The sequence below is a fragment of the Schistocerca americana genome, chromosome 5 (assembly GCF_021461395.2).
Source record: "Schistocerca americana isolate TAMUIC-IGC-003095 chromosome 5, iqSchAmer2.1, whole genome shotgun sequence".
NCBI lineage: Eukaryota > Metazoa > Arthropoda > Insecta > Orthoptera > Acrididae > Schistocerca > Schistocerca americana.
The window spans coordinates 218236304-218249384 of NC_060123.1; the positions used below are offsets into that span (position 1 = coordinate 218236304).

Here is a 13081-nt window from a genome sequence, read left to right on the forward strand (position 1 = left end):
AACAACAGTGTTCAACAGTGGTAATGTCATGGGCACCATGTGTTAAAGGAGCAGGAACTGCAGAGTGTCAATGGATGAAATCGCTGGTGTCTTTTATAATGGAGGGCAGGTTGTCAGTAATAGGCTGAAGGTGTTGGTCTATGACAGCATAGATTCTCTCAGTGGGGGCTCAGTAACTGGCCACAATGGGGCATCCTGGGTGGTTGAGTTTATGGACTTTATAGGAAACATGTAGAAGATATGAGTGTGGGGAGTGGTAGGAGTGAGGAGAGAAATGGACTCCAGGGAGAGGTTCTGGGATGAGCCTAAGGACTTAAGAAGAGACTGGAGATCCTGTTGGATTTCTGAAATGGGGTCAATGTGGTAGGGTTTGTAGGTGGATGAGTCTGGCAGTGAGTGGAGTCCTTCCGCCAGCTAATCTTCACAGTTCAAAACAACAGTGGTAGAGCCTTTGTCACCAGGTAGGGTTATAAGGTCCGGATCAGCTCTTAGGTGGTTGATTGCTGTTTGTACCATGGATGTAAGGTCAGTTTGCATGTTGAGGGATTTTGGGAATGATGATGAGGCAAGGTTCAAGATTATAAATTCTGGAAGGTTAGCAGGGCATGATTTGGGGGCAGTGGGGGTGGATCACAGTTGGATGGAACAGTGAAATGAGTCAAGGAGGGTTCAACATTGGTCTCTGATTGAGTCTGATTGGTAGGGTTGGCGACAAAAAGTTTTTCTATTGTAGGGACAGGAAGAAGGAGAGAAGGTATCTACCAAGTTCCATATGACTGAATTTGGGAGTGGGGCAAAAGGTGAGGCCTTTGGAAAGCACTGATATTTCTGCAGAGCTAAGGCTTTTGGAGGAAAGGTTCACGACTGTGTTTCAGGTCTGTTTGAGTTCTGGATTCCATATGGTGGTGGGAAGGAGCTTTAGTAGTGAGGTAAGTGTAGTAGGTCTGTGGGGCAGGGTTTGTTAGCTATGAGGGGATGTGGGGGAGGTTTGGAGGATGTTGTAGAGGTGATGGATAGTGGCAGTCCAACAACAACCTCCAAGCCTCCCACATATCCCCTCATAGCTGGATTTAGAAAGAACCGCTTATGCAAAACTTAACTTGTTATTTCACATGATATCCCACAAACCATGAATAAAGCACAACAGGTACATCACATATTTGCAGATTTCTGGAAATTACACAGTGCCCCACTGTAGACTGCTACTGAAGGTCTGAGATTCAAAATAGGTTCCCACATATCCTTTCTTTCAGGAGTGCTAGTCCTGCAAGTTTCGCAGGAGAGCTTCTGTAAAGTTTGGAAGGTAGGAGACGAGATACTGGCAGAAGTAAAGCTGTGAGTACCAGGGCGTGAGTCGTGCTTCGGTAGCTCAGATGGTAGAGCACTTACCCGCGAAAGGCAGAGGTCCTGAGTTCGAGTCTCGGTCGGGCACACAGTTTTAATCTGCCAGGAAGTTTCAGGTTCCCACATATTTGAGTGGCTTGAAGACTTTTTAAGTAATAGTTCCAATTATGTTGCCCTCGACAGCGAGTGTTCATGATGGACAAGTGTAACATCAGGAGTGCACAGGAGGAAGCATGATACACACACACACACACACACACACACACACACACACACACACACACACACTCTCTCTCTCTCTCTCTCTCTCTCTCTCTCTCTCTCTCTCTCTGGGCCAAGCAGCTGTCTGTAACTGTTTGCTGTAGCATATGGGAAAGTATCACTGTTGAGTGACAGTAGAAGGATGCAGCATGACATAGACAGAATTTTTATCTGGTGTGTTGAACGGCAGCTTGCTCTAAATGTAGAGAAATTTAAGTTGATGCAGATGAGTAGCAAAAACAGTCCTGTAATGTTAGAATACAGTATTACTGAAGTGCACCTTTTTAAAGTCAACTTGATTACATATCTAGGCATAACATTGCAAAGCGATATGAAGTGGAATGAGTATGTAGGACAGTACTAGTGAAGGCACATTGTCAACTTCACTTTTTTGGGAGAATTTTAGGAACATGTAGCTTGTATACAAAGGAGATCAAATATACGACGCTTGTGCAGCTGATTCTTGAGTACTGCTTGAATGTCTGGGATCTTCACCAGGTTGGATTAAAGAATGACATTGATGCAGTTCCAAAAAGCACTGCTACATATATAGATGCTATGTGAACTCAAATGGGAAACCCTGAGGGAAGGATGAGGTACTTTACATGAAATGCTGTTGAGAAAATTCTGATAACAAGCATTTTCTGCTGAGTGGAGAATGAGTCTATTTTGCATAAGGACCACGAAGACAAGATAAAAGAAATCAGGGCTTGTATGGATGCATACAGATAGTCATTTTCTCCACTTCATTTGCGAGAGGAACAGGAAAGAAATTGACTACTAGTGGTACATGGTATCCTCTGCCATAAACGTAGTGGCTTGTAAAGTATTTATGTAGATGTGGATGTAGAAGAAAAAAATAGTATTAAACAATAAAATAATAAAACAGGTCAATTTTCAATAGCTTGAGACAAAAATATCAATTAACAAAACTAATTGAGATGTGGTTCAAAGTGTACAGAAAAATAATACTACAAAAGGTTGTATAAGGTGGCATCTTGGTAGAACTATGAGGAAAGAGGTAACACTAAGACTATACAATGTGATAAATAAGTCTGCTCTTATCTATGATAACGAAAACTCATCCTAAGGAAATGAGATTAAAGAAGCATTAAAGCAGCTGAGATGAGGTTTCTGAGGTCACTTCTTGGCCTAGTGCTAGGAGACAGAATGCAGAGTGAAGGTATAAGGAGAACAATCTCCAGTTGTGAAATGATCCAAGAAAAGTTGTGCCTTACTACAGTTTGTCTACCAAGCAATTCTAAGACAAAATAAATGGCATTCCAGTCAAGGGAGCTCGTGCTGTTCCAATGATATCCTTAAACTGTAACTACATTCGGTGTAAATATATGTTCAAAACTCTTTATGTAAATGGTCAGCATTTACATATATTACTTTTGTAACCCTTGGAATAGATTTTAGATAAAAGTAAGTTAGTGTGCATATGATACGCAACCTTTGAAGTTACATTAAGTGTATTACTTGCCTTGATGCTTTATTTACATTAACAGTCTGTGACAAAAAGTGCTATGCCAAATCTATATGTCTACAGTTTCTTTTTGTCATTTAATCAGTCTTTGAGATACCAGAAATAAACACCTACCATGCTGTGCACACTTTTGGATCTTGACTTGAGCTTTGCTTTTGAACTACAACTGTGATGCTGCTGCTATGTAAAATCACTTGGTTTGATATCTGGGATTTTCTGGTCTGTGCTTTGGTAAAGGGTTCTACAGCTAGATGTTAAATTGGCAGTGAGTATATAAGAAATGGCAGACCTTCCATGGATCAGTATTAGTAGCACATAAATTCCTCACATTTCAAGTGTTGACTCATATTCTGTGTGTTTTGGGAGTAACGAAAGAGGTAGTTTGTGAACTACTTCTGTCATGGTAAGTCTGGACCAACAATTGTATTGAATGGCAAAATGCTGGTGCAGGTTGTCTGACAGAATTACAAACAAAGACTGACTCCCTATGATGCAAGTTAAAATAAGTATGGAATGTCAGAATGCAAACACAACAGCCAGTACAGCCTGTTTTCAAGTTGGCGCCACCACAGTTTCAAACATATAAACATGAAAAGGAAGATCCGTCGGCATATCGACAATGACCCTACCAGCACATAATGATTTTCCAGGTACACAACCCAAAGTGACAGTGTTCTTGTTCTTTTTTCCCCCTTGCTTGGCAGAATCTGAACTAATTCATTTTCACTACAAGTTGGAATCTCTCATGAACCCTGAAACTTTTCCATCTGATTGCATGTCAAAAATGTTGGAAGACTATTACAGTTACGTCATATAATTCAAAGAGGCTTCAATCCCACCAGTCTCAGGAGAATTCAGTCAAGAAAACTAACCAATTATAAGACAGGATTTCTGGCCAGTACTTACCTTAAGTAGGTGGAATGTGTAGTACTGCTGATATACACGTACAAAAGTTAAAGTGACACACTAGATGTAACATCCTAGCTTTCAGAACTAATAGTTCCTTCCTCAGGAAGATGAGCAGGGTAGGTAGGGGAGGATAAAAAGAATTGACAGGTAACTCAGAACCCAGGATTGTAGGGACCCACCTTTAATGAGGAAAAGGGTCCAGCAGTTCTGTCTCATAATTTATTCGTTTTCTCTATATCAGGAGAAACTATGGAGACAGTAAAATGCTGATTCTGTTATTAGGGAGATACTCAATGTCATACTCCTGATAAATGTGTCCAGTAAAAAGCATTAAAATGTATAATATGGCATAGTAAATGGGACTTGAGTAAACCCACAAACAGCTGTTAAGTGATGATTTATTAACAACCAGTTTCGCTGCATTAAAGCAGCATCTTCAGTTGGTTCTACAGAGAAAGGAAAGCATTCTTGCAATCTAGCATATCCAAAAATCAGGTGCTGCCTGACATGATGATGATAAACAGCACAGCAAAGAATGATGAGTCAACAGATAGTCTGACAATATATACTGATGAAAGAGAAAGTGCAAGAAGGAGTTGTGCGACATGAACAGAAGTTGCTAGGCATGTTTCTACTTCTGAAAGATGATACCTATTCAGATTTCACACCAGTCACATAATAGTGGCACTAAGTGATGTTAGTCAAGAATGTCTTTAAGGTGAAAAGACAACATAGTTAACACCTCACTGACTTTGAACTAGGCCATGTTATAGACATCACACACTAGCACTTAAGTTGTATGGTGACCTGCACCAGTTTAGTATACAACTGACCGCCTCCAGTGCTTTACTCTTGCGACAACAAACTACAGGGTTTGCCTTTATTAATGGGGTCATCTATTATCTGATGTTCATTTTCGGTTTTTAGTAGTTTTTGTGCCTCATCCCTTGCACTATTCGCCCAGTGCTCTGCTGGTTATTACTTGTTGTTGACAACTTCCCCTCTCCTAGTGATTGGATTCTGTGACTGCAAATGTTGGGAGTGTCACTGTGTGCTTATCTATTTGACACTATTTTTAGTAGTTTTATTTAGGTTATGTGGGCTGGTGAAACATGTCACTTGACAGCTCGCGTGTGGTTGGCTACACTGCGGTAGTGAGGTTGCAATAGCTGCCACCGCACACGCCCGCAACTCTGAAATACATTTTGTAAACGAAAGCTACGATCAACGTTTATACGTTAAGTGCAACAAAGTACATTTTTATAACAATGGAGAGAACAATGACGGAGACTCAGCGTTTGATAGTATATGAAACCGGGAAATAAAAACAACCGAAGTTAATGACAATATCTGTGAAAAGTCGTTCAAATTGTTACTGTAATAGCTGTACGTAAAACGTCGTATACTAATGTAAACCTAAGCATACCAAACAACAAGCTATCTACACTCATACAAAGAAATAAAGCAAAACATGCATAGCCTACCCAACTGCAGAGACAAAGAATTAATTCTGTGTACATTTAAACTCGCCAATTTATGATGTCAACGGCACAATACTGTCCAGTTCTCCTTCACTGTCATAGGAATAGGCACCAAAATTATTGTCTTCATCATCATTAAAAAAAAAAAGCACTCCATCTTCAGGCCACAAGTGGCCTACCGGGACCATCCGACTGCCATATAATCCTCAGAGGAGGATGCAAATAGGAGGGGGCGTGGGGTCAGCACACCGCTTTCCCGGTCATAAGATGGTATTCTTGACTGAAGCTGCTACTATTCGGTCGAGTAGCTCCTCAATTGGCATCATGAGGCTGAGTGCACCCCGAAAAATGGCAACAGCGCATGGCAGCTGGATGGTCACCCATCCAAGTGCCGGCCACGCCCAACAGCGCTTAACTTCGATGATCTCACGGGAACCGGTGTATCCACTGCGGCAAGGCCGTTGCCCATCATCATTAAGAGAAATCATTAATTGTTTGTTTTCATTTATAATGCCATCTATAATCTGTGCTTCTCTTATGAGTTTAGCAACATGGTCTACTTTTTTCCTCCATGATGTAGCGTCTACAGTAGCAAGACCTTTACGCAGCAGTCTTTCCACTTCTGTTATAGTGAAAGTCTTATTGTTACTTTTAATGTATGCCTTGACTTCACTCCAAACCAATTCGATTTGATTAAAATGGCAGTGATAATGTGGTAGCCTAATTACCAAGTGACCCTGTTCGCTTGCAATTCCATCTACAACGTATTTAGGCGTCACAGGCTTATTTTGTTTTATGAGCAAGTATAACAGCAGCTTTGTCATGCTCATGTCTGCAGCAATGTGTCTCGCCTGCAACCACTGCACCATAGTTTCCTTACAGTCACTAGTGATGGGAGTGTTATCTAAAAATCACGGAACTGTACAATGCATTGTCCAGCACAAACACTGTTGGAACACTAAACTGGAGCAACAAGTTTTTAAACCACTGTAGAAACCATGTGTGGTCCATATCCTCATGATAGTCACCTGCTTTTTAGATCAAAAAACTAAAAGTCCTTCGGACACAAAACCATTTGAACATCCTGCATGGGTCACAGTTAATCAGGATCCTCTTCCTATTGGCTGATTACCGCTAGTAATCGGAGTATCATCTGTCCAGCATTTCTCAACTGATTCTCCCACGTTGACCCAGGTTCCGTCTTACCATATGACTGAATGTGGGTCACTTCCTACAATTTTGTGTAAGAAAATGGAATGAGCTGCAACGACATGAGCGTTTTCAAGTAACAGTTTTTGTCCATCTAACTTTTTAAAATGGGAGCCCGTACTTTTTAATATCATCTTAAGTGACATTTTCCCTCCTGAGAAAAGTTCACTTTCTTTTAAAGAAATTAGCTGCTTTGCTATTGTGGAGTATTCTTTCCTTTTATAGTATCCATATACGTGCTGACGAATTGCATCGGATTGGAAAGAATCAATATCTGTAAAAGGACGAGGCTGCTTTTTTTTCTTTCCCAGAGAACTTAAAAACACACTGTTTCTCCCACAGAGGCTTTCTTCCACATAGTTTACCTCGCTGTCTTGTAAGTCTTGAAGTAGCACCCCTTTCCTTATAACTGTTCTTTCACTGAGTCCTAGTGTTTTTGACGTATGCCCTAAAACTTTATCGGCAGGAATCGATGCATGCCCAAGAACAGAAACAAATTATTTTTCTTAGCTGTAAAACTCGCGTGTGCTCCATGACACAATGGATTGTCGCTTGGTGAACAACATCGTTTTGGTGACATTGTTTAACAAACAAAAACTGTAGTCGAGGCAGTAACACCACACAACACAACAGCAGGCATTTGCGCACTAACATACAATGTTTACATGGAAGATGGCAACGTGGTAGCGTTGATGCCAGAACCAGCTTTTGTTTGGTGCTGTTATTGGTTGCTTTCCTCACTTGTTTGTTAGTTGTATTACCAACTCTACGGCATTTGGGGAGTGACCTTGAGGTGACAGGTTTCAGCAGCCCGGGTACGCTTCTACTGCCTGTTCTTAATATATATTACAAGAATGCTTTCTTCCTTAGTAGAACCACCTGAACATGCTGCTAATGTTAATAAATCATCACCTAACATCTGTTTGCGGGTTTATTCAAGTTCAATTTACCATGAATTTCAGCGCTGTGACTTCCCATGCCCGCATCTTGTGGTCGTGTGGTAGCGTTCTCCCTTCCCACGCCCGGGTTCCCGGGTTCGATTCCCGGCGGGGTCAGGGATTTTCTCTGCCTCGTGATGGCTGGGTGTTGTGTGCTGTCCTTAGGTTAGTTAGGTTTAAGTAGTTCTAAGTTCTAGGGGACTGATGACCATAGATGTTAAGTCCCATAGTGCTCAGAGCCATTTTTTTGACTTCCCATATTATAAAGTGGAACATGTATAAAATTTGGCCAAGGGCTACTAATTGTACAGTCTTTTTTCATATCTTTTTAGGGTATCACACACTTGATTCTTATTGTGTGAACTGTTTAGATAATATTATTGAATCTGGGAGGACTCAAGCACAGCATCCACAGCATTTATGGTAGCTGTCTGCCAGACATGTCTCCTTTGGAATCTGGTCAAATGCTGTTTCTTCAAGGGTGGTCATACTACATGAATCAGGTATTTGGGGCACACAGGAGCACATAGCAGTGATAAATCAATTGCCTTTTCCTTAGTATTCAAAGACCTGCTTTCTTAACAAAGGCAAAAGATTGCACTATGTTTATACTGCACGTGACCACAGACAAACTTCCATCATATCACCTGAAGAAAAAGGGAGCACATTTTCAATGGCTTGCTGCCGGTCAAGCAGCTTTGACCAAAGTTAGTGGTTGCCTGCAATTGGCTCCTGTACTAACAATATTTGATGTTAAGTGTCCCCTTATTCTTGTAGCGGATACTTCGTCTCTTAGTATTCGAGCAGTGCTCTTCCAAAGTGATGCCTCAGGGACATAGTGGTCTGTTATATATGCATTTAAGATGTTAACAACAGGCAGAATAAGCATTCTCAAACTGAGCAGGAGGCAATAGCAGTTCTCTATGGCATCTTTCCATCTGGCTTCTAACAAAGAGCCAAAGAGAATGCTATGCTTCTTTAAAACTCAGATGCCCAATCCCATGGGGGAGATAGCCACCGAAGCAGAATTAACTAACGCTGTACTCCTCAGTTAAGGTGGCATCAATATGTCACGATACCACCACCATCGCCATTATCACTGCAGACTTATGCAACAGCAAGGCCATTTCATGATGGATCCTTTTGGTTTCTCCCTTGGCCAAACATCTGTCTGGAGGTTATTGTTCAGTAAGAGAACACACCACTGCCTTCTATCTCCACATCAGTCTCACTTCAGAATACAATTTCTCTGCCCTTTTAGCAGCCATCATCACCACTGCAGTCATCTCACACAACATCTGGTTACAACCATGTGGATTTTCTGATTATGCAGTACAGTCATTTTCCTGGGTCGTGATCCCAGGGATTTCACCCACTGCCAGAGAGGCCTAACCATTGTCCAATCACAATGAGATGCAATTGCCACCAATGGTCCACACTTCCATCATGATCTTATCTCTTCCTCCATGCTGTAACTGACACTGACACACTAGGATCACTCAGTATTAGGGGATGGTTCTATTATTCGGCAGGAACAGTACAGCACACAATGCATTGCACCTGGAGCTTGCCTCACAGTTTGGCATCATTAGCAAACCTATGCAGAGTCACATGGTCTTCCCACCTCACTTTCTTAGTCCCATATGACAAAGGAATGTGCCACTAGTTCAGGAGATAATGAAAGTGGCTCCAAAGGCCACTCTTACCTCCATTATTATGCTCCTGCCTGAATGCTTATCACACCCTGCGTATTGCTGACCATCTTGGACTTTGCTTTTGGACCGCAAATACTACCCTTGCTGCTGTGTAAGATGACTTGGGATCTGGGGTTTTCATTTCTGTGCTTCGTTAATCGAGTTTAACACTATGACCTCAGTTGCTAGTGATTGTGTAACTGGTTATCTTCAGTGGACTGGCCTGAGATACTCACTCGGTATTAGTAGTGCAAAAATGGCTGTACATTTCAGCTGGTGATTCATATTGCCTGTACCTTTTATTGAAACAAATGAGTTGATCTGACAACTATTTCAGAGAAGGGGACATATTACAGCAGCTGGGGAGAGTGGATGATAAGGAAAGAATGATTAAGGTCTAATGTTGCTTTGATGATGAGTGTGGCAAATTTTGTGGTAACGTCTTATGGGACAAAACTGTTGAGTTCATCAGTCCCTGACGACGAGAGTATTCATTACTATTGTAATCAATCCAACCTAGCATACAACAACATAAGAAATGGTAATGTTCATAACAGTATTATTGAAAGGTTTCTTGCAACTGATATCACTTCCAATTTTAAAAAAAATGCAACATATTCACTTATATACATCTAGAGATACTACACCAATCATACATGTTACATGTGGTGAGGAAATAATAACTAGGGTGGAAACTACAAAAATTTTTAGTGTCCATGATGATCAGTATTTATACCGGAAAAAACACATTCTTGAACTCTTAAAACAACTAATTTCAGCCACATTTGCACTTCAAACCACTGCAAATCTTGAAGAAAGACAAATTGGTAAGTTAACATATTTTCACTCAATGATGTCCTATGGAATAATGTTCTGGGATAATTCATCTATAGGAAGAAAACTGTCATTGCTCAACAATGTGCTGTAAGAATGATATGTGGTGCTCAGCCACAACAATCTTTTAACTCTGTTAACAGATTTAGGTATGAGATTTATCTCATTGAGTCTAGCTCTATGGTAAAAGAGAAGTGCATGTTGTTCAGTACCATGTTACTACAGTTTTCACTAGGTTTTCAATGGAAGGCAGTTTTAATTTCTTTCAGCTGATACCTGCTCTTTTCTTTATAGTGTGATTACATTTTATGTCAGTGCCTGTATAGAAAGCCACTCACTTAATACCTTTAGCAGTCAATTTTTTTTCCCATTCCCAATGATAAAAACAAAAGGACCTCATTGGAATTTCAATATTTTAATTAGCTTTAAGGCTGCATGATGCTGTGAACATTATATCATAAATAAATTTGTGGTTTTATCACATATTACTAATAAAATACCTGTTTTCCATGTACAAGTACTGTTGTAATGAAAGGACTGATGCTGTCCACTGTGTGGTGTAGTAAACTGCTGCAGTATCGCACAGTGACCCAGTACAGCAGGCTCCCGGCTTGTTGATAAAGTTTTGTTATGTGCTCCTCCACTGCAATAATTCACTCATTTGACTTTATGTATATGCACAGACCAGTAAAAAAGGTAAATAAAATGACTCTAGTGACTGAAACTGCCGCATCTTCAAATTTTTATTCTCACTCATTGTAAAACAAATGTTTGTACTGATATTTCATAATGAATATTAATTTCTTGAGAGCTTATTTCGGTGGCCAGTTAATGATATTCAAACGTGACAAAAATAGTTAATAGTAATAGTAATAATAAGTTAACAGTAATAGTAATAGTAGTAATAATAATAATAATAATAATAATAATAATATTTGTTCAAGATCAAATAATCAACACAATCACTGAAATAATACAGTTTCATGAAATCACACACATCATTCTTCTGAATATGTTAGGTAAGAATAACAACAATGTAGGAAAATATGGATTGCTACTTACCGTAAAGATGACATGTTAAGTTGCAGCCAGGCACAATTAAAAGACATTTACACAAAGCTTTCAGCCACAGCCTTCATCATCAAAAGAGAAACACACACCTTTCACACAAACAAGCAAGCACACCTCCTGCACACATGACTGCCAACTCCAGCAGCTTGGTCCAGAATGCAACTATCATGTGGGATGGAAGCAGCAATCTGGAGGGGGCAGGGAAGTGGATGGAATAGTAGTGTAGGGATGGGGGGAGAGAAGAACATGTCTGGCGGAGCATTCACAAACTAGAACGACAGCAGGTGCAGCATCAGGAGGATATAGGGCAGGGAGGTGGGGGAAAAAGAGATGGGTGGGGAAAGATGGTGCATTGCCAGAGGGAGCAGACAAAGAGGTTGGGAGATGATAGTGGGGAGGAGATGACAAAACAGAGAGGTGGAACTATCAGGTGGAGGGTGTGCGGTCAGTATGTTACTGCAGCTTGAGACCACAATAATTATGGGAGCAGAGAACGTGTTGTAAGGATAACTTCCATATGCGTAGTTCAGAAAAGCTGGTGGTGGAGGGGAGGGTCCAGATGGTTCGGATAGTGAAGCAGTCACTGAAGTCAAGTATGTTAAGTTCAGCTGTCTACCAGGATGAACAGCCAATAGCAAAGTAGACCACCCTATGGGACAACATGCAGCTGAACACAACAAGCTTGATTTCAATCACTGCTTCACTAACAGAGCTATCTGTATCCTCCCCTCCACCACATGCTTTTCTCAACTGCACTGATAGGAGTGATCCTTACAACACATTCTACATTCCCATAATTATCCTGGGTTCAACCTACAGTAACATACTGTCCCCATCCCTCAACGCAACAATTTCCAACTCCTCTGACCTATCATCTCCTCCCCATTCCTGTCTCCCATCCCCTTTGTTTGCCACCTTCTGCCAATGCACTCGACTATCTTCCCCTGCTTCTCTCCATTATTCCCCACCTCCCTGCCCCACAACCTGCTGATGCTGTGTTTATTGGCATTCTAGTCCTGGCATACTCTAGCAGACAGTGTTCTTCTCTCTCTCCATCCTTACACTACTATCCCTTTCCCTTCCCCCCACACACGTGATAGTTGCATTCTGGTCTGAGCTGCTGGAGGTGGTGCTTGCTTGTAAGTATGAATGGTGTATGTTTCTCTTTTGCTGATGAAGACTGTGGCCAAAAGCTTTGTGTAAGTGTCTGTTAACTGCGCCTGTCTGAAACTTAACAAGTCATCTATAAGGTAAGTAGCAATTTATATTTTTCTGCACTGGCATATTCCTATCTGGAGTTTTCACTGTTAGGTAAGAATATCGAATTTTAGCGTTTAGAAATTAGTTTTAATTTTTAAAACACATTTTACATTTGTTATAAATGAGGACAGAGTTACAATTAGTGTTTGTTTTACTCATCATCAGATTTCTTGACATTATGGAATACTATGCACCAAAAATCCTTTCAAAAACATTTCTATTTATTGTGCATGAAGAAAAAGAACTCTTTTAGAGTATTAAATGGTTTATCTGTCATAATATTTTAAGTTTTTTTTATTTGATAGTAGGATGGGCTGAGAGATTTCTATGATCACCAGGAAGTGCAATTTTTTTTTCATATAAAGCTGTTCTTTGTACTATACGGTATTTAATTTTAGTCTAGTATTACGCTGATGCAGGTCATAACTTAAGTTTGATATCATTGTTCAACCAATATCACTTTTGTAATATATATACTTTTAATGGTGAGCACACCCAATTTTGGAAACAGGTTACAATACAGTTCTTTAGGTTTGGTATCACAAAAAATAATGATTTTTGTTCCACATTATTCATAACATATTTAACTTT

The 13081-nt window shown here is 40.4% G+C and overlaps 1 protein-coding gene and 1 pseudogene across 9 annotated transcripts in view; both read right to left on the reverse strand.

The window, feature by feature from the left end:
* The window catches only part of LOC124616710 (probable phosphorylase b kinase regulatory subunit beta), a 187631-nt gene that overhangs the window by 51684 nt on the left and 122866 nt on the right, over window positions 1–13081 (reverse strand). For all 9 annotated transcript variants that reach the window (XM_047145060.1, XM_047145054.1, XM_047145063.1 and 6 more), the window contains one exon: window positions 10660–10802. In XM_047145060.1, the coding sequence (XP_047001016.1) occupies window positions 10660–10802 (143 nt within the window). The remainder of the gene's footprint in view (window positions 1–10659; window positions 10803–13081) is intronic.
* LOC124616821 lies at window positions 5834–5950 on the reverse strand (annotated as a pseudogene).